Source organism: Oncorhynchus kisutch, linkage group LG18 (assembly GCF_002021735.2).
Source record: "Oncorhynchus kisutch isolate 150728-3 linkage group LG18, Okis_V2, whole genome shotgun sequence".
NCBI lineage: Eukaryota > Metazoa > Chordata > Actinopteri > Salmoniformes > Salmonidae > Oncorhynchus > Oncorhynchus kisutch.
In genome coordinates this window covers 73,999,663-74,020,761 of record NC_034191.2, presented here as the reverse complement: position 1 = coordinate 74,020,761, position 21,099 = coordinate 73,999,663, and the positions used below count along the sequence as shown (strand labels likewise).

Here is a 21,099-nt window from a genome sequence, read left to right as displayed (position 1 = left end):
TGCACTTAACAGTTGGTTTCTGTTCCATTGTGAATTATATATATGAGGAGACTTTCCATACAATTCCATTTTTGCTGATGGAAATACAACAGCGACAGCTAACGTAAATCTTGTATATTTGGAAAGTGGTCGGTGTGATACGCAGATTCCAAGTGCTTAGGTAATGACCCGTGACAATTTCAACACAAAAGGGATGGCATAAAAAGATAATTGAAAACACAAAACTACCAAGGCCCTCGTCAGTAACAGTTATGGACAAGAATTTCCCCCACCCACAACAGTGCTGTCTGGACTTCAATCCCAGTTAAAGTGTGTGACACGCCCAGTGTGCTGGGAGAGCCCTTGGTGTGACACGCCCAGTGTGCTGGGAGAGCCCTTGGTGTGACATGCCCAGTGTGCTGGGAGAACCCTTGGAATGACACGCCCAGTGTGCTGGGAGAGCCCTTGGTATGACACGCCCAGTGTGCTGGGAGAGCCCTTGGTGTGACACGCCCAGTGTGCTGGGAGAGCCCTTGGTGTGACACGCGCAGTGTGCTGGGAGTGCCCTTGGTGTGACACGCCCAGTGTGCTGGGAGAGCCCTCCCTCTACCCTGCAGCTCACCTCTGCCACAGACAGGACACAGAACATGGAGGGGTGGAGAGGGTCGATCCCCTCCAGCCTCATCCCAGCCTTGAAGCCACTTCTGCTCGAGGGGAACGACTGGGCCTGGGATGGAGGGAGAGAGAGGAAGATAAAGGGAGAGAGAGTGGGAGAACATAAGAATGAGAAAGTGTGAGGGAGACAGCAATGGACATACAGAGAGAAAAGTAAATGAGAGGAGGAAGGGAGAGAGAGAAAGTGAGAGACAATAAGGATAGAGAGTATAGGACAGAGCAGAGTTAGCAAAAAAGGAGATAAGGAAATGACCAACAGGAGACCAGGAGAATAAACCCAAATATTGATAAATAAAATATCCTCACTAGAAAACCCAAACCTGTAGTAGGAAATATAACTCTAGAAAACCAAAACCTATCCTAGGAAATTTAACTCTAGAAAATCCAAACCTATACGTTTGCTAGGAAACATAACATTATTGTGCTTCCATTTTCATGGAGGCTGAACCCCCACGCTCAAGTGTGTCGCGGCAGCGCAGTTGCCGTGGAAATGGGTGTTTGTGCCTCCGACGGAACAGATGTCCTGTCAAATCCCTTCATAGAAAAATTCATACAGTACGCTGCACCGAGTGTTTGTAGCAAAGGACTTAGTCCAGTGTAAATCATTGTTATGGAGAGAGAGATGGGGGAGGGTGGGGGCATAGGCAACACTGGGGGGGGTGTCTTGATACTGTAAACATTTAAGGGTCTTATTAAGGAGAGAGATATGGGGGAGGGGGGGCATAGGCAACACTGGGGGGGGGGTCTTGATAATTTAAACATTTAAAGGTCTTATGGGGGAGGGGTGGCATAGGCAACACTGGGAGGGGTCTTGATACTGTAAACATTCAAGGGTCTTAAGGAGAGAGATATGGGGGAGGGGGGGCATAGGAAACACTGTGGGGGGGGGTGTCTTGATAATTTAAACATTTAAGGGTCAAGTCTCAAATCCTTGCTTAATCTACACTGCGGTCTAATAGTTGTGCTGTGTCCGTTCTCAAATTCACAGTCATTAGAAACAATGGGGACATCCTGGTGTCCACCACCACACACACACTCACCCACCCACCCACCCACGCGCATGAGCACACACACACAGTGTGATTTTCATCTATTTTGCAGGCCCTTGAACAAAAGTATGTGGACACCTGCTCAGCCAAAATTTCAATTAAAAATCATAGGCATTAACATGGAGTTGGTCCCCCCTTTGCTGCTATAACAGCCTCCACTCTTCTGGGAAGGCTTTCCACTAGATGGAAAATAGCTGCAGGGACTTGCTTCCATTCAGTCACGAGAGCATTAATGAGGTCGGGCACTGATGTTGGGCGATTAGGCCTGGCTTGCAGTTGGCGTTCCAATTCATCCCTAAGGTGTTCGATGGGTTTGAGGTCAGGGCTCTGTGCAGGCCAGTCAAGTTCTTCCACACTGATCTCAATAAACCATTTCTTTATGGACCTCGCTTTGGGAACGGGAGCATTGTCATTCTGAAACAGCAAAGGGCCTTCCCCAAAGTATGTGGACACATATTTTAAAAAATGTGTTGCCGCAATGTTGCAAGCACAGAATCGTCTAGAATGTCATCGAATGGTATAGCATTTAGATTTCCCTAGCCCAAAACCATGACAAACAGACCCAGACTATAATTTGTCCTCCACCAAACTTTACAGTTGACACTATGCATTGGGGCAGGTAGCGTTCTCCTGGCATCCACCAAACTCAGATTTTTCTGTCAAGCTGCCAGATGGTGAAACGTTTCCTTCTGCTTCGGAGTCTAATGGAGGCAAGCTTTACACCACTCCAGCCGATGCTTGGCTGAACTTAGGCTTATGTGCGGCTGCTCTGCATCTTTTGAAGGGGTGTCCACATACTTTTGTATATAGTGTACCTTTGCATATGTAACGGATGTGAAACAGCTAGCTTAGTTAGCGGTGGTGCGCGCTAAATAGCGTTTCAATTGGTGACGTCACTTGCTCTGAGACCTTGAAGTAGTAGTTTCCCTTGCTCTGCATGGGCCGCGGCTTTTGTGGAGTGATGGGTAACGATGCTTCGTGGTGACTGTTGTTGATGTGTGCAGAGGGTCCCTGGTTCGCGCCCGGGTATGGGCGAGGGGACGGTCTAAAGTTATACTGTTACACATAGTCCCGTAAACTATATACTGTACAGTAGGTCCTTAACATCCTTCCTTTTAAATCAACAGACCATGTTTAACATCAAGCAGCTGGCTTATGGCCTTTAAATGCAAATAATAGCTTTGGTGGCCTGTATTCTAGTTGAGTAAATTACATCTCGGACTGAATACAGACAAACATGGGGAACTACCTGGACATTTTCATTTTCTGCTGCAAAATGTTCCGTTGTTACGGTGTGCCCTAATGTATAGGGCTCTCGTGTCAAGCTTTAGTAGTAGATAGACCTACTGGTTGATGAAGGTGATGCTTACCTCAGTGAACAGTCTGAGGGGAACTGCTATGGCCTTCTCCTCTCCCAGGTACTGATCCCACGACCAGGCCTTCTTCTTACCAATCACTGCTACCACACCACACTCTGAGTTACATCTCTACTTATGATAGCACAAGCCAGATTCCAGGACACACATCATAGTCTAAAAACTCAATGGAGAATCCCTGTGTGTAAATATACATCAGTACTCTACAGTACATATCAAATGATAATGGCTGGCATATGCTATCACTTTAAACATACTCGGTGCATTCATATCAATAACCAGTAGTATTTTAGTATTCAGTTATGATCTGATTGTTGTTATTAGCAGCATTTCCAGAGTTTACCTTGTGTGCTGGTCACTTTGTTCTTCATTTTTGCTGCGTCCTCTTTTGGTCGCTCCTGAAATAACACAGTTGTTACAGGTATAGAATCTTTTAATTCGATCACTGTCGTCTTAATTTGATCACTCGGTTGTCACAGAGAATTTTCCTGCACAGCAGGAAATGCAACAACAACAAAAAAATATTCTAAACTTTGTAATTTCCACTTTAAAAAAGTGAGAAATTAATCCAAACTAAAAAAGCATCAACCCATACAAAAATTCCCATTAATTATAATCTACATAATAATTCACATTTCCTGTTGCTGCAGGATTATTTTTCTGCTGTGAGAAACTGGGGAAATGATGACAGGCCATCTATAGTTGATGAAAGAAACTTGAGTAACACTTCACAACAAAAGACCCAGTGCAGTCAAAAACGTGATTGTCCTGTGATTAAAATAGTATCCAGACCCCTTGACATTTTCCACATTTTGTTATGTTACAGACTTATTCTAATTGATTCATTCGTTTTTTGCTAAATCATAAAAAATAAACTGAAATACACATTTACTTAAGTATTCAGACCCTTTACTTTGTTGAAGCACCTTTGGCAGTGACTACAGCATCGAGTCTTCCTGGGTATGATGTTACAAGCTTGGCACACCTGTATTAGGGGAGTTTCTTAAGTTTTTTATTTTATTTAAAATATTTTCTACATTGTAGAATAATAGTGAAGACATCAAAACTATGAAATAACACATATGGAATCATGTAGTAACCAAAAAAAAGTGTTAAACAAAACCAAAAACCAAGATTCTTCTAATAGCCACCGTTTGCCTTGACAGCTTTGCACACTCTTGGCATTTTTTAATACATTTGCAAAAATGTCATTATGGGGTGTTGTGTGTAGATCATTTTTTATAAAACAAATTTTATCATTTTAGAATAAGGCTGTAACGTAACAAAATGTGGAAAAAGTCAAGGGGTCTGAATACTTTCCGAATGCACTCTATTACGCTGAATTGTAATGTTGAGTACATTGACCTCTGGTACCTTGGCATTAGGTTCCCAAAGTTGGGTTTGCATCTAAAAAGGTGAAAATAAATGATGTAGCTATTGAGGCTACCTGCCACTTTATATGAGATTAATTTCTGTTAATTTCAAAAAGAGACATGAATTTAGAACATAATTCTCCCGAGATGTCAATCACAGTTTGAAATGTTGCAGGGTCATTCCCATCCCTGCCTCCAAATTACAGAAAAGCTGTTACAATTTAGAATTTTCTTCAGAGGTGGAGAAGAGTAGCTGAGGATGAGGAGAAGAGCAGCTGCCAAAAAGCTTCCTTCATGCCAGGTGACAGAAAAGGAAGAAGATCATTTTCTTCTCACAGAGATAGCAAACACAGCTTTGTAGTTGGGCTGGGTTCCTCTGACAATATAGCTAGAACTGGCTTGCTTGATACATGATTTCTAGTTTAAAGAATAATCACATTTTCCCTGCCTATGGACAGACCCCAAACAATGTACTGTAAGTTAGGATTTTGTAGTCTTTTGCTAGGTAGTTCCTGGACATGAACCTCTTACTCTTCATCTTGTGTGGAATTATTTCACTGACTTTCTGTCTCAGCATTATCCACAGGGTAACTGTCAACTTGAGTCTGAAAATGGACACTGGAGGTAAAGGAATCTGCGGTGTAAGTATCCATTTGATGTTCATGAACATTTGTCAACGACCTGATTAGGTCAGGCTACCTGATTTGGTCAGGGTGCATTGTAGCTAAGCCTTACCCTAACCTGGCATGTCAATGCACCTAACCTGCTACGTTAATTATCCTAACCTGACAATTTAGTTATCCTAACCTGTAATTTCCCTAACCGGTCATCGATGTAGACAGAACCGTTGCTAACGTTGGAGCCCTGCCTCATAGGGTAGTCACACATTCACCCCTAATTCTTCACCTTGTGTGGATTTTATTTCCCCCACAGAGACTATTTCACATTATCCTCAGGGTAACGGTTTACTTGTTTAAATACCTTATTTTCAAATACAGATAAGCGCACAGAAGTAATTTGTACATTATATTTAGTTTTTCAGATGTGAATTTCGGAGCACATAAAGGGAAACAATGCAGTCTTAGTTTGTTTTGTGTGCCTTTTTTCTATTGCATTTGACATGCATTTACAATTACACTTCTGGCACATATATCACCATATATTATGAACTATATATCTTTTTTTAAGTATTATTCATATGTACATATTGACCATAAATAATCATGCATACTGTTAAATATATTTCCATCAAATGCATGTAAATATATGAATAGCACATGTCAAATGCATACTACCACATATGGACAAGTAAGATGTCAAAAACATTCAAACATATTTAGAAATAGCCAAAATCAAATATGTAAATATAGTTATGAAATATCTGTGCCATATGAGTAGTACATGTATTTATTTCAAATATTAGTACATGCAGTTGAAGTGAGAACTCTACATACACCTTAGCCAAATACATGTAAACTCAGTTTCACAATTCCTGACACTTAATCCTAGTAAAAATTCCCTGTTTTAGGTCAGTTAGGATCACCAATTTATTTTAAGAATGTGAAATGTCAGAATAATAGTAGAGAGAATTATTTATTTCAGCTTTAATTTATTTCATCACATTCCCAGTGAGTCAGAAGTTTACATACACTCAATTAGTATTTGGTAGCAACACGCTTAAATTGTTTAACTTGGGTCAAACATTTTGGGTAGCCTTCCAGAACCTTCCCACAATAGGTTGGGTGAATTTTAGCCCATTCCTCCTGAAAGAGATAGTGTAACTGAGTCAGGTTTGTAGGCCTCCTTGCTCGCACATGCTTTTTCAGTTCTGCCCAAACATTTTCAATAGGATTGAGCTCAGGGCTTTGTGATGGACACTCCAATACCTTGACTTTGTTGTCCTTAAGCCATTTTGCAACAACTTTAGAAGTATGCTTGGGGTCATTGTCCATTTGGAAGACCCATTTGTGACCAAGCTTTAACTTCCTAGCTGATGTCTTGAGATGTTGCTTCAATATATCCACATCATTTTCCTCCTTCATGGTGCCATCTATTTTGTGAAGTTCACCAGTGCCTCCTGCAGCAAAGCACCCCCACAACATGACGCTGCCACCCCCGTGCCTCACGGTTGGGAGGGTGTTCTTCGGCTTGCAAGCCTCCCCCTTTTTCCTTCAAACATAATGATGGCCATTCCTTCTATTTTTTGTAAAGGCACAGTGAACTTAGTGTATGGAAACTTCTGACCCACTGGAATTGTGATAGTCAATTATAACTTAAGTAATCTGTCTGTAAACAATTGTTGGAAAAATGACTTGTGTCATGCACAATGTAGATGTCCTAACAAACTATAGTTTTGGCAAGTCTGTTAACAAGAAATTTGTGGAGTGGTTGAAAAATGAGTTTTAATGACGCCAACCTAAGTGTATGTAAACTTCCGACTTCAACTGTATATGTATTTAAAATATATGTCAATATATCAGGCTTCTGTATGGGGTTAGGATATGATCAAGAGCTCAGGTTTGGTCGGGTCCAGGCCTACTCACTCTCAGACAATATTCCTCCACCACGCCTTTGCTGGAACTCACACTCAGTTTGATTTTCTTCCTGTCCTCTGCCTGCATCATTCGAGACAGGATCGATTCTACAACCACATAGGGGAAAAAAGCAACATGAAACACACACATATAGGCCAACAGAATGCAAAAATCAAATCAATTGCCATTTAAAATTGTGCATTGCGTTAAATTGAGACATCTCAATTTATTCCTACATGTAATTTTCCTTCTGAACAGAGTGAATGAAAAAGCCCCCACATTCCTTCTATAAAAACATGAAAGCACTCTGAAGTATCCCCCTTTCAAACAAAGCAGATTACATTCCTAGTCTTATGTGCACTTCAATTGTTCGCCTGAGATGTAAGCAGCTGGACCGCCTCATTGCCTATGGTAGGAGACAAAGGCGGAATGCCCCCCCCCCCCCCCCCCCCCCCAAGTACAGTAACCCATGTGTATTGTGTATAGAGGACATGAATGCATCTCTTTCCCTGGTACATTATGTAAATTGATGTCTGATGGAATCTGGATTGAGTTCCTGGTAAGAGATAAAGACAGCTTCGCATGAAAGTCAAATGAAGTGAAATGGGGTCTGTGGTAGAGGGGGTGGCCGCCACTGGAGGGGCCCGGATTTTCACAGAAAGGCAGTGAGAAGCAGCGCCTGTGAGCCTTCCGAAGCAGATTAATGGATTGTACTTTAGTTACCCGGAAACAAAATGGATTCACTATATAACTGTAATACTTCCTGCTCTAACACAAAATGGTTGCCCTCGGGCCTTGTCGCACTCTGACTAAAGATTATCGGTGTTGAAATATCATAAAGGAAATCTCAGGGCTACAGAGCAAAATAATCACAGTGTAACCTTAACACACCACAAAACAGACTGAAATCATAATTTTGACCATTGACCACTGCTACCCTACTGTTAAGTGAACTCTTTAGTGTTTCAGTGAACCTCCATAGTGACTCACCGTTTGGTATTTCCTTCTGCCCAGTCCTTCGGCCAATCAGGGACTCAGTCTCCCAGTTTCCATTCCAATCACATTCTATGTCTTCAGCAGATCTATTTGAGGACTAGCTATAGACAAAACAAATAAAATAAGGAATGGTTCAAAATGACAGCCAAACATGCCAGTCAATGAATGCAAATTCTTTAACTTTGTTTACACAAGAATTCATGTATGCATGTGCCATACTCTGAAAAGTTTAAATGAGATTTCTCTGTGTAAACAGCATCCCCAAAACCACCCAGATATTTAGTTTTACAAAATGGTTTGTTTATAAATTACAGCTTAAATACTGCAATGAGGATTTGATTGAATGGCTCCCATATTCTCCATCTAAAAGCTACTACTTCTCAGGCAGTCAATATCACCTTCCATATTATATTAGGGGGGCCTATTAATTGGTAGAAGGTTTCCAGGAGGTGTGACAGAGAGGGGGAGGGGAGCCAGTGCTCGAGGTCCCTGAGGGTGAGTGGAGGTGGGGCTGGTCTGACTGCAGTCTGCAGGCCCTCTGATTAACTGGGAGGGGTGGCTGCAAAGGCTCTGGGCATTAGGGATAGGCATTTGAAATTATTTCAGTATTATAAAAATATCAGATATCTGGATAGTCGAAATATGTGTTTTAAAAATACACTAGATGACCAAAATGATGTGGACATCACTCATCGAACATCACATTCCAAAATCAGGGGCATTAATATGGAGTTAATGTAACGGGCCTCCACTCTTCTGGGAAGGCTTTCCACTAGATGTTGGAACATTGCTGCGGGGACAAGAGCATTAGTGAGGTCGAGCACTGATGTTGGGCGATTAGGCCTGGCTCGCAGTCGGCGCTCCAATTCATGCATAAGATGTTTTGATAGAGCCCTGATCTCAACCTCTCTGTGCAGGCCAGTCAAGTTCTTCCACACCGATCTCAACTAGCCATTTCTGTATGGACCTTGCACAGGGGCATTGTCATGCTGAAAACAGGTAAGGGCCTTCCCCATAATGTTGCCATAAAGTTGGAAGCACAGAATCGTCTAGAATGTTGTATGCTGTAGCGTTTCCCTTCACCTGATCTAAGGGGCCTAGCCCGAACCATTATTGCTCCCCCATTAAAAGTTTACAGTTGGCACTATGCATTGAGGCATGTAGCGTTCTCCTAGTATCCACCAAAACTGCCTGATGGCGATGCATGATTCATCCCTCCATAGAACACGTTTCCTCTGCTCCAGAGTCCAATGGCGGCAAGCTTTACACCCCTCCAGCCAACTCTTAGGAATTGCGCATGGTGATCTTAGGTTTGTGTGCAGCTGCTCAGCCATGGAAACCCATTTCATGAAGCTCCCAACAAACAGTTAAAGTGCTGGCGTTGCTTCCAGAGGCCGTTTGGAACTCGGTAGTGAGTGTTGCAACCGGGGACAGATGATTTTTACGTGCTTCAGCACTCGGCGGTCCCGTTCTGTGAGCTTGTGTGGCCTACCATTTGACGGCTGAGCTGTTGTTGCTCCTAGACATTTCCACAGTTGCCAATGTTTGTCTATGGAGCTTGCATGGCTGTGTGCTAGATTGTATACACCTGTCAGCAATGGGTGTGGCTTAAATAGCCAAATCCACTAATTTGAAGGGGTGTCCTCATACAGTGAGGGAAAAAAGTATTTGATCCCCTGCTGATTTTGTACGTTTGCCCACTGACAAAGAAATTATCAGTCTATAATCTTAATGGTAGGTTTATTTGAACAGTGAGAGACAGAATAACAACAACAATATCCAGAAAAACGCATGTCAAAAATGTTATAAATTGATTTGCATTTTAATGAGGGAAATAAGTATTTATTATAGTCCCCCTGCTCAAGAAAGCACATATACATGCCCGTCTGAAGTTTGAACATCTGAATGATTCAGAGGACAACTGGGTGAAAGTGTTGTGGTCAGATGAGACAAAAATGGAGCTCTTTGGCATCAACTCAACTTGCTGTGTTTGGAGGAGGAATGCTGCCTATGACCCCAAGAACACCATCCCCACCATCAAACATGGAGGTGGAAACATTATGCTTTGGGGGTGTTTTTCTGCTAAGGGGACAGGACAACTTCACGGCATCAAAGGGATGATGGACAGGGCCATGTACCGTCAAATCTTGGGTGAGATCCTCCTTCCCTCAGCCAGGGCATTGAAAATGGGTCGTGGATGGGTATTCCAGCATGACAATGACCCAAAACACACGGCCAAGGCAACAAAGGAGTGGCTCAAGAAGAAGCACATTAAGGTCCTGGAGTGGCCTAGCCATGTTAGCACAACTGAAAAATTAGCGAGATCTTCGATTTTTTGGTAATTTCTCACATGGAATAGCCTTCATTTCTCAGAACAAAAATAGACTGATGAGTTCAGAAGAATGGTCTTTGTTTCTAGCCATTTTGAGCCTGTAATCAAAACCACAAATGCTGATGCTCCAGATACTAAACTAGTCAAAAGAAGGCCACTTTTGTTGCTTCTTTAAATCAGAAGTTTTCAGTTGTGCTAACATAACTACAAAATTGTTTTTTAATGATCAATTAGCCTTTTAAAATGATAAACTTGGATTATCTAACACAACGTGCCATTGAAACACAGGAGTGATGGTTGCTGATAATGGGCCTCTGTACACCTATGTAGATATTCCATTTTTTATTATTATTATTTTTTTAAAGGCTGCCGTTTCCAGCTACAATAGTCATTTACAACATTAACAATGTCTACACTGTATTTCTGATCAATTTGATATTTTATTTGAAAAGGGACCCAAAAAAAAGTGCTTTTCTTTCAAAAACAAGGACATTTCTAAATGACTACAAACTTTTGAACGGTAGTGTATATGAAACATCAATGGAGACTTGCTTGTGCTGGTGAACTGCATGTTTCAGCAAAGGGGTGGGGGAGGGGCGAGAGATGAGCAGGAGCCGGTGTCTGTGAGTCTGTGTGTGTGTGTTGTTCCAAACTGTTTGGTTACTTCTCTGTATCTTTCCAAGGTTAAGTTTAGGCATTTATTACGAATTCACTCTGAATGGTTATGGTAAGGGTTAAGGTTTGGGATAGGCTTAAGTATTCCAAGTAATTGTATATTAAACATCCGTTTGGATATTCGAATAATCGCAGCGCATCCCTACTGGGCAAGGGGTGGAGCTGTGTGTCCTAACCCTCCCCTCCCTCACTCGGCTCCATTGATCGAATGGTTTCATTTGACAGTGAAAGAGCCACCAGGAGGTTTTTAGATGTGTGTGTGCCGTACAGAAGATAGCAAAGAAGACCTGGTTTGTGGGAGTAAAGACAAAGGGCTAAATCCTAACCTGTATGTGTGCATGTAAAGCACAGTAGGCCTAACTCTTCATGTAAATATTACACTGATGCCAATGGTAACGGTGTAAAAGTCTCATGATCTTTAGGCTTCATCCCATTGATGTCACAGTATGTCCTAAGACCTACAGTAAATAACGACATTGAAGTGGTTGGTATGGGTATGATGATATTGTGTGAGGCTGACAATGTGCAACGATGTAAACCGTCTTAAATAAGCACACCACTATAGCTGAAAAAATAACATTTTCCAGCGATCTCCACTGCAGTTATCCAAAAAGACAATTACGCCCCAGCAAATACACACCAGGCCTTAGTAATGCAGCGTGAACTGTGTACCTGAATTAATAAAATTGTCAACGGATGAATGCTGCAACCATGAAAGAGACCCAGAGATTAGGGGAGCTAAATAATGGCCGCTACCATAGTGTGGACTATGGGGGAGCCCGTGGGGAGGTGGCTCTGGATGCTGGAATTATTTTGCCGTGGACGAACATGGCTACTTTTTGAAGTAATTTGTTTGACAAATCAGATGAAAGTATCCTGAATGGTTGTGTTCATGACACATTAAAAGTTAATAAATGTTCACAGTTTAAATGACATCTTTATTATTAGAATTAAAAATGTTTTGTACAAGATTCCATTTACCTTGATGGCTTACACCAACTTTCCCCCCACCCCAGAGACCCCTCTTTCACATTTGAAAAATGCCCCCGCCCCCTTTTTATGATTGTTTATTGAGCCTATATTAAATAAGGCACCAAAATCTTGATTTTGTTCAATTTGAGAGACCTAGAAAAATGCTGGTTTTGATGCTCATTTTCTGCAAGTTTAACAAAACTCATGTAATCTTTTAGGTAGCCTATTTAATAATAAAAACAAAGTCTAGACCTTATTTCCCCAAATGTTATTTCGCTACCAAATGTATTATAATTTATATGAACCCTCATTTCATTACACATATTCTCTTTTACAGAAAGTGAATAGATCAATTGATAGCAACAGAGACACACATTGTATAATATTACTTCCCAAGCAAATACTCCTAGACTTTAGAACGCAGGTGCTCAGCTTTTGAATGTCACAGACAAATCAAAGATAGGTGCCACTCTAGCAGATGGGGGAGTACAGTGAGTGAGTGAGTGACTGACAAAGGGAGCAGGGAGGTAGAGACAGCAACTAACCAAGCCGACTCGCACTATAGTAGACTAATAGCTGCCAAAGCTAGGTTATTCATCATCCAATGATTACGTAGTACTTGTCTTGACTGCATCAACCGGGAGAAGCTAGTTAAGATACTTGGCTATCATCGTTAGCTAGGCTATCATCGTTAGCTAGCTAGCTAGGCTAATTGAGGCTGCATGCACTTTCTCATCCTACCGTTACAAATAACAACGACTTAATTCAGAATATTAAGCACTTTTGGCTCATGGTCGTTGTAGCCTATCCTTCTCCTTTAACTGTCAAATCTGTCATTTTAATTCCATCTTCCATTGATTAGATATCTCATAACTTCTGCCACACACGGAGGCCCTATGACTGCAGTCTATTGCCGCTTTGATGACTTATGATTGGCCAACAACAAGCTAGACGTGGCACGCTCCACTCTCTTTACTGCAAGCAGTCGCATTCCGGACAAGTCAGTTAAAATAACACAAACCCGAGACAAGTGGCTGATCCGACCCAGACCTGTGACTCGAATATTCGGGTACAGGTGGTTCCGTGAAGGTCACAAATGAGCGCTGTTACACACCCATGCATGAATCTAAGAAAGTTAATAGCAGGCCATGCATGGGCAAATAACAGCATGCATCATTCTCCAGACAGAAAGGTGTGCGAGAGAATTTGAAAACAACTCCAATTTTGATGTGTCCATTTATTTTCCCTTTCGTACTTCCAACTATTTGGACATGGTTACAAACTGTACCTACAGTTCCTTCGGAAAGTATTCAGAATCCTTGACTTTTTCCACATTACAGCCTTATTTTTTTATCCTGAGATATCTACCACACACACACACACACAATACCCCATAATGAAAACAGGTTTTTAGATGTTTACTAACTTACAAAAAATAAAAACAGAAATACCTTATTTTTACATAAGTATTCAGAGCCTTTACTATGAGACTCAAAATTGAGCTCAGGTGCATCCTGTTTCCATTGGTCATCTTTGAGATGTTTCTACAACATGACTGGACTCCACCTGTGGTAAATTCAATTGTTTGGACATGATTTGAAAAGGCATACACACCTGTCTATATAAAAAGGTCCCACAGTAGACAGTGCATGTCAGAGCAAAAACTAAGCCATGAGGTCGAAGGAATTGTGTGTCGAGGCACAGATCTGGGGAAGGGTACCAAAACATTTCTGCAGCATTGAACGTCCCCAGTGGCCTGCATCATTCTTAAATGGAATAAGTTTGGAACCACCAAGACTCTTCCTGAGCAATCGGGGGAGAAGGGCCTTTGTCAGGGAGGTGACCAAGAACTCGATGGTCACTCTGACAGAGCTCTAGAGTTCCTCTGTGGAGATGGGAGAACCTTCCAGAAGGACAACCATCTCTGCAGCACTCCACCAAATCAGGCCTTTATGGTAGAGTGGCCAGTTGGCAGACAGTCCTCCTCCTCCTCCTCTGGCAGACTCCTCAGACTCCTCAGTAAAAAGGTACATGACAGCCCGCTTGGAGTTTGCCAAAAGGCACCTAAAGGACTCTCAGACTACGAGAAACAAGATTCTCTGGTCTGATGAAACCAAGATTCAACTGGCCTGAATGCCAAGCATCACGTCTGGAGGAAACCTGACACCATCCCTACGGTGAAGCATGGTGGAGGCAGCATCATGCTGTCAGAGTGGTTTTCAGCAGCAGGGACTGGGGTTTAGTCAGGATAGAGACAAAGAGCGCTCAGAACCTCAAACTGGGACAAAGGGTCACCTTCCAACAGGAAGCACACAGTCAAGACAAACAAGCTTGTAGCATCATACCAAAGAGGACTCATCGCTGATAAAGTGTGTCAACAAAGTACTGAGTAAAGAGTCTGAATACTTATGTAAATGTGATATTTCTGCTTATAATAAATTAGCAAACATTTCTAAAGACATGTTTTTGCTTTGTCATTATGGTGTGCAGATTTTTTTTCCCATACATTTTAGAATAATGCTGTAACCTAACAAAATGTGGAAAAAGTCAAGGGGTCGGAATATTTTCAGAAGGCTGATAATGTAAAACTTTAAATGTCTTCACAGGGCCTCCGGGTTTAACAGAAGTCTAAGGCAATGCATAACAATGCCACCAGAGATTCTGGGTTCAAGTCCAGGCTCTGTCACAGCCGGCCACGACCGGGAGGCCCATGGGGCGGCGCACAATTGGCTCAGCGTCGTCCGGGTTAGGGAGGGTTTGGTCGGCAGGGATATCCTTGTCTCATCGCGCACTAGCGACTTTTGTGGCAGGCCGGGCGCAGTGCACGGTCACCAGGTGTACGGTGTTTCCTCCGACACATTGGTGCGGCTGGCTTCCGGGTTGGATGTATGTGCATTGTGTCAAGAAGCAGTGCGGCTTGGTTGGGTTGTGTTTCGGAGGACGCATGGCTCTCAACCTTCGCCTCTCCCGAGTCTGCACGGGAGTTGCAGCGATGAGACAAGACTAACTAATTGGATAACACGAAATTGGGGAGAAAAAAAAGGGGTAAAAAATATATAAATAAAAAAATGTCTTCATTTTGAAACCATTGAGAGTGCAATGTTTACCGTTCATGTCGACTCTTTTTTTCTCACTTTTGTTTATTTCACTTGCTTTTGCAATCTAAAACACATTTCCCATGCCAATAAAGCCCTTTGAATTAAACTGAGAAAGAGACAGAGGATGACATGGTACTCAGCTGCAGGACATTGTGCTTATTTACCCACTACGTGCTTTTAAAGTAAAGGGAGTCATTATATGTTAAATTGAAAAAAATCCATCAGTTTTTTTTCTAGAACTGAAAGTGGTTGCCATTTTCACGCCTCCACAATAAATCAGTACAAGACATCTCCATCATGAGCCTGGCTCCTTTATGTTGCTTTTGAATGACAAGAAATTGAAATATCTGACACACAGAGGCAGGCCTGTTTGTGTTCACAATAACAGAGCTCGCTAAGAGAATCCAATAAACACTGCATAAAAACACCATTCACATTATAATGGAGACTCCACAAACATGTTCAGTAGAGGGGGAAAAGGAAGAGAGAGAGATAGACAGCAGTGACATATGCTCATGGTGAGCCAACACTTTCGGTGCATTCTTGGCAAAAGGAGGGAATTGAGTCGGTCCTTTCGCAACATTTCCTGATCTCTTCACAACATTATGAACATTTTATGTTCTGCCTGTTATAGCTAGAATCTTTAATTGCTACATACATTTAACTGATAAATTAATGAAAAACATTTATTTTGAAAGAATATAACTTGCAAATGTCTCATGAGCCTAGTTCAACGGTCGTAAACAATTTGTAAACAATGTAAATGTAAACAAACACTGTGTAGCCTCAAAACATAATTAAACTATAATTGTTATCATGGATGGTCAGTCCTTGCGTCCATATCGTTGTCTATGAATTAGTGGTTCAATTTCTCCAGACCCATCCCTCACCTTTTTACGAAAACAGAGGTAAGGCTTGGCTTGAAGGCACGGCGTTTGTAGCCAATAAGAGCTTTTCACCCTACAGTTAAACTCTCCCTTTGTCAGAGCAGCTGGGCTCAGTCTCTCTCTATGTTCTCTGACAATGAAGAGCAAAACAAAAATCACTATTCAACCACCCGCGGGACAAAAAAAAAAATCTAATCTGACTGATGGCCAAGGCCTCTGCGTAGTCTGCCATCAGGGTGACATATCTCTGAGACATCTATAATTGCTCACTAAATTCATCTGGGTTGTGACGACTGCTACAGGTGGATCCCCAATTATCTCCTGTGCCATCTGAGAATACACCCACACCTGATAGTTTGGGGATTAACACAACAGATAGAGAGTTACAGAACACTTGTTCTCTGTTCTATTATTTACCTGACAGAGAAGTGTCATCACTGGCACATTAAAACCCAGGCTGAATTCAAATATACAGGTATTATTATGTGATGATGTCAAGTGTCAAATGGAGCCTGGTAACTACATACGGTCTGAAGAACAAACAAAAAAGGGGGGGGAAAGTTCAAAGTCATTCATCAAGGCGAGGGAAGGGGAATTCATACAATTACACGTCTCGTCATACTAGACACAGTTGGGTTGCGTCAAACCTTTTTTCAATAAACTCCTGTGGAAATTCCTCTAACTCACATCTTTTCCCCATTCAAAATGTAATTACTATCCATTTGCAATGCAAGGAACAAAATGTCTAAAGCAGTGGAAGAAGACCAGAACAACCATTTTTTATAGGATTAAAACACATATCTCCTATGGCTCCAACTGCTCCATCCTTCATTTCGATTTGAGGATTATCAGTAAACCCAGTTGTTTTTTTATCTACGACAGTGTACAAACACTAACGCATGAGGGAACTTTGGCTAAGAGTTTTTGCAGCTTTAGTTGCAGCAATGTGGTATGTTAAGGGACTAGGGACCACACACTCCCCCCAACACAGCATGAGGTTTCACAAATTCACACATTTTTCCGTGACTTAGCAAATACCCACGTTGCTTCAACACAACAAAAGGGGACAGAGGCTGGAGAGCATAGAGGGTAATGGTGAGTTGGAGGATGTTTATTACGCCCTGGGTGTTCACATTTCATATAAACAAGCTTAAAGGAAACGCAGCAAACTGGGATTGGGAATTGCCTATCGGAAAAGCTGGGCAAGTGATGATTAGCACAACGACAAGTTGTGACAAAACGTGCCCAACTCTAATTGGGTTTCCAACAAAGAATGACTACAGGGTACGTCCTGTTCTATTCTGTTGCAAAGGGAAAAAGGCAATTTGTTCTCAAAGCTAAACAATGCTTCCAGATTGCATGCTGGTGGCACTCTCAATACAACCCTCAAGTCTAGTAAACTGGCTCCTGAATCAAAGTATGCTTGATCAATAGGAGCTCTGAAGCTGGTGAGAAGAACATAACACGAACACATTAAAATTCTATTGAAATGAGAGAGTTTTTTTTTAAAGCAATCTGCTTCGTCAATGCCACATAAGCTTATAGCACAGTAGAAAATAATAAGTTGGGCTTAAAATGCCCTAGACTTACAACGGCAACAAATGTCACCATGTTATCATATAGGCTCCGTCAAAGTGCATATATGATGAGAATAGATATTATATATGCACAATTACACTCAAGATTTGGCTCTCTCAGTACACTATAAATATGTTCAAAATAATTATCCTGAAACCAGTTTGTACCTCATCTAACTTTTTTTGATGTCAAACCAGCCTTGACACTGACTAAGACACCAGCAATAACTCAATTCGATGTCAAGTCATAATGAGCAGGTCCGATATCTGACAAAGCATGGTATCCATGAATTAAAAACACATTCAATTAATATACATCATGTCGCTCTTATTCATCAAATTTCTGTGATATTTCCAATCATCAAGGTTTCATGGCTTGAGACAAGAGAAGAGCTACTAGATTTTCAAGATTCCTACAACATGTCTGCTGTTTTTTTTATTTTTATCAATTGATATAACTTGACAACATCTGTTATCATTTTGCATATTGATAAATAACCATTAAGGCCATTAAAACTGAAAGTCAGTCACTCTCTTAGATAATACCTTAGTGTTTAATTCATAACCAGAGGATGTTTTTCTATTTCAGTTTTACAATCACATTTCCAACTACAGTGTATCTAGCTACCCGTTTCATTGAGATAAAATATCACAGATTTAATGCAGGGATTTGACTGAAAAGATAAACTTGTGTCACATAACTAGTAATGACTGGTTGTTATAAGTGAAGGCTATATGCAGAATTCAAAGTGACAGTGTTTCTTTCCGATTGAGGCATGGACTTTCATGTTGCTGAAATGGCAGTGTGCCCCCGATCTGTGACTTGCTTTCCTCCTATTGAAATCTAAAACAATGGACAACTTGTGCCATGTCAAAAATGTACATAGAGTGTTTTGTCCTTTAAAAGTTGCAGCGTCCGCAGAATTCTATGGCACGTTATTTAAGTGTGAACCACTGGTACCATTAATGCTAGTTAGTGCTAGTTTGACCACCAAAGGGCATCTTTGAAAAGCATTTGATAGCCTTCAATAGTGGCTGTACTAGAGAATTTAAAACCTTTTTTTGTAAGAACATAGTATATGGGACTGATTTTTAAGAAATTTTGCTTAATCTGATTATTACTATGGTGTTTATATTCAAAGAAAAACCCTCTGGGTTTCCATTAAGATGGAACGGAAAATATGGCACTGTACAATGTGATGGTCGGGGGTAGGCTACAGTACTTTGCTATTTAGCTAAAGAATCCCCGTGTCGTGCGGGCACGCGGGAGACCGGGGTTCAATTCCCCGACGGGGAGGAAGGAGTAGGTTGTCCTTATAAATAACAATATGTTCTTAACTGACTTGCCTAGTTAAATAACAGGTTATACTAAGAGCATGACATTTCTACATCCTAATTGTAGTCTAACCGATACCCAAATGGAGATTAAATGAGAAAAAAAATCTCATTGATTTATCAAGACCAGTCCCCATGCTTCTCTTAGAGCAGGGCGAAACAGTGATAAAATAGTTGTAGGCTTTTGCTTCAAATCCTATTGCTTCTAACTTCAATATGCTACGCCACTTTTAACAGCACATTACTCAACACTAGTGAGAATCATGTCACCTACGTTAGGCCTACAGTATATCGAAAAATATGACTCTCCGACAATAATTACATATAGAGGATTCTAAATTAAAACCAAAAGCCACCTCATGGGTCTCCCGGTGGCGGCCGGCACGGGTATCGAACCTGCATCTGCAACAATGCATTTTTCACTGCGGGAGCCCCCATCCACAAAGTATCAAAATACAGAGAGGTGTTGGTAAAGGTATATTGTCCTGCTAATAGCCCATAACGGGCTATTATAATACTGTACATGATGTCCAGGTCAGGATAACCAAAACATTACTTTATTAAAGACTATCAGAAAGAATGTTGGTACTTGTTTATTTTGATCCAAAGCCATGAATTAGTGTGTCACTCAGCTTTATATAGGTGCCGGCTATACAACTGTGCCATCAACTTGATAATATATAACGATATTTTAGGTTATTTCGTTTAAAAAAAAACTAAAGTGAGCGATTGTAATTTGAAAAGGACAAAATAATATTGGTAAAGGACAAAAAAATGTATTTCTGTTTTTAAAAGGAGAGAAACACTGGGCCAATTGTGCGCCGCCCTATGGGACTCCCATCACTATTGGATGTGAAACATAAAAATACTTTTTGTGGTATTATTTATTTGTCTTTTCTGGTGGATGAAACTGAAATTGTAACCAATGACAGCCGGTTGTGATACAGCCAACCAAACATAGAAATACATTTGACTATAGAATTCTCCCCCAACCTCCTTCTAGGCAAGTCTATTGTCCAGCTACCTGCTAATAGCCATGTTGGCGCAGTACAACATGACCGTGTGTGTTTGAAAGAGTATTTTCCAGTAAGAAACCATTTGTTTCCCTTCATTGGACTAATTTGTCCAAATATTTCTGTAATTCAGTGATATTTATTCCCATAGTAATTCACTACGATAAACGGGAATCCCACCATTACCCCTGGTGAAACAAAACCGCAACTCTTCAGTGAAGAGCACTTTTTGCCAGTCCTGTCTTGTCCAGCAACGGTGGGTTTGTGCCCATAGGCAATGTTGTTGCCGGTGATGCCTGGTGAGGACCTGCCTTACAACAGGCCTACAAGCCCTCAGTCCAGCCTCTCTCTGCCTATTACGAACAGTCTGAGCACTGGTGGAGGGATAGTGCGTTCCTGGTGTAACTTGGGCAGTTGTTGTTGCCATCCTGTACCTGTCCCGCAGGTGTGATGTTCGGATGTACCGATCCTGTGCAGGTGTTGTTACACGTGGTCTGCCACTGCGAGGACGATCAGCTGTCTGTCCTGTCTCCCTGTAGTGCTGTCTTAGGCGTCTCACAGTACGGATATTGCAATTTATTTCCCTGGCCACATCTGCAGTCCTCATGCCTCCTTGCAGCATGCCTAAGGCATGTTCATGCAGATGAGCAGGGACCCTGGGCATCTTTCATTTTGTGTTTTTCAGAGTCAGTAGAAAGGCCTCTTTAGTATCCTACGTTTTCATAACTGTGACCTTAATTGCCTACCGTCTGTAAGATGTTAGTGTCTTAACGACCATTCCAGAGGTACATGTTCATTAATTGTTTATGGTTCATTGAACAAGCATGGGAAACAGTGTTTAAATCCTTTACAATGAAGATCTGTGAAGTTATTTGGATTTTTACTAATTATCTTTGAAAGACAGGGTCCTGAAAAAGAGACGTTTCTTTATTTGCCTAGTATATATTGCCCTGCAAATAACAGGGTGAGACATTGTTACTAATTTGTAAATAAAGCTAGTTTGTTATTTAGAATGATTTCTTTCCGTTTTTAGAGGGGGAAACCAAAAACATTCAGTCATCTCATGGGTCTCCAAGTCAAAGCCGGCATGGGTATTGAGTCAGCATCTGTAGCAACACAGCTTGACATGCTATGCAGTATCTTAGACTGTGGCACCACTCAGGCGCTGTACAACTTGACCGGTCGGGAGTAGCCTACACTACTACAGTAAGAGCAAAATAAAATAATA

The 21,099-nt window shown here is 41.4% G+C and overlaps 1 protein-coding gene across 6 annotated transcripts in view; it reads right to left on the bottom strand.

Moving 5' to 3' along the window:
• The window catches only part of LOC109909804 (lethal(3)malignant brain tumor-like protein 4), a 124,335-nt gene that overhangs the window by 100,064 nt on the left and 3,172 nt on the right, over positions 1-21,099 (bottom strand). For 2 of the 6 annotated variants that reach the window (XM_031796773.1, XM_031796775.1), the window contains exons 2-6: positions 7,977-8,083; positions 6,996-7,093; positions 3,423-3,477; positions 3,074-3,162; positions 602-706 (exon numbers count right to left, since the gene is read on the bottom strand). In XM_031796773.1, the coding sequence (XP_031652633.1) occupies positions 602-706; positions 3,074-3,162; positions 3,423-3,477; positions 6,996-7,076 (330 nt within the window). In that variant the 5' untranslated portion in view covers positions 7,077-7,093; positions 7,977-8,083. The remainder of the gene's footprint in view (positions 1-601; positions 707-3,073; positions 3,163-3,422; positions 3,478-6,995; positions 7,094-7,976; positions 8,084-21,099) is intronic. The other 4 variants (XM_031796777.1, XM_031796778.1, XM_031796774.1 and 1 more) reach the window with 3 other exon arrangements.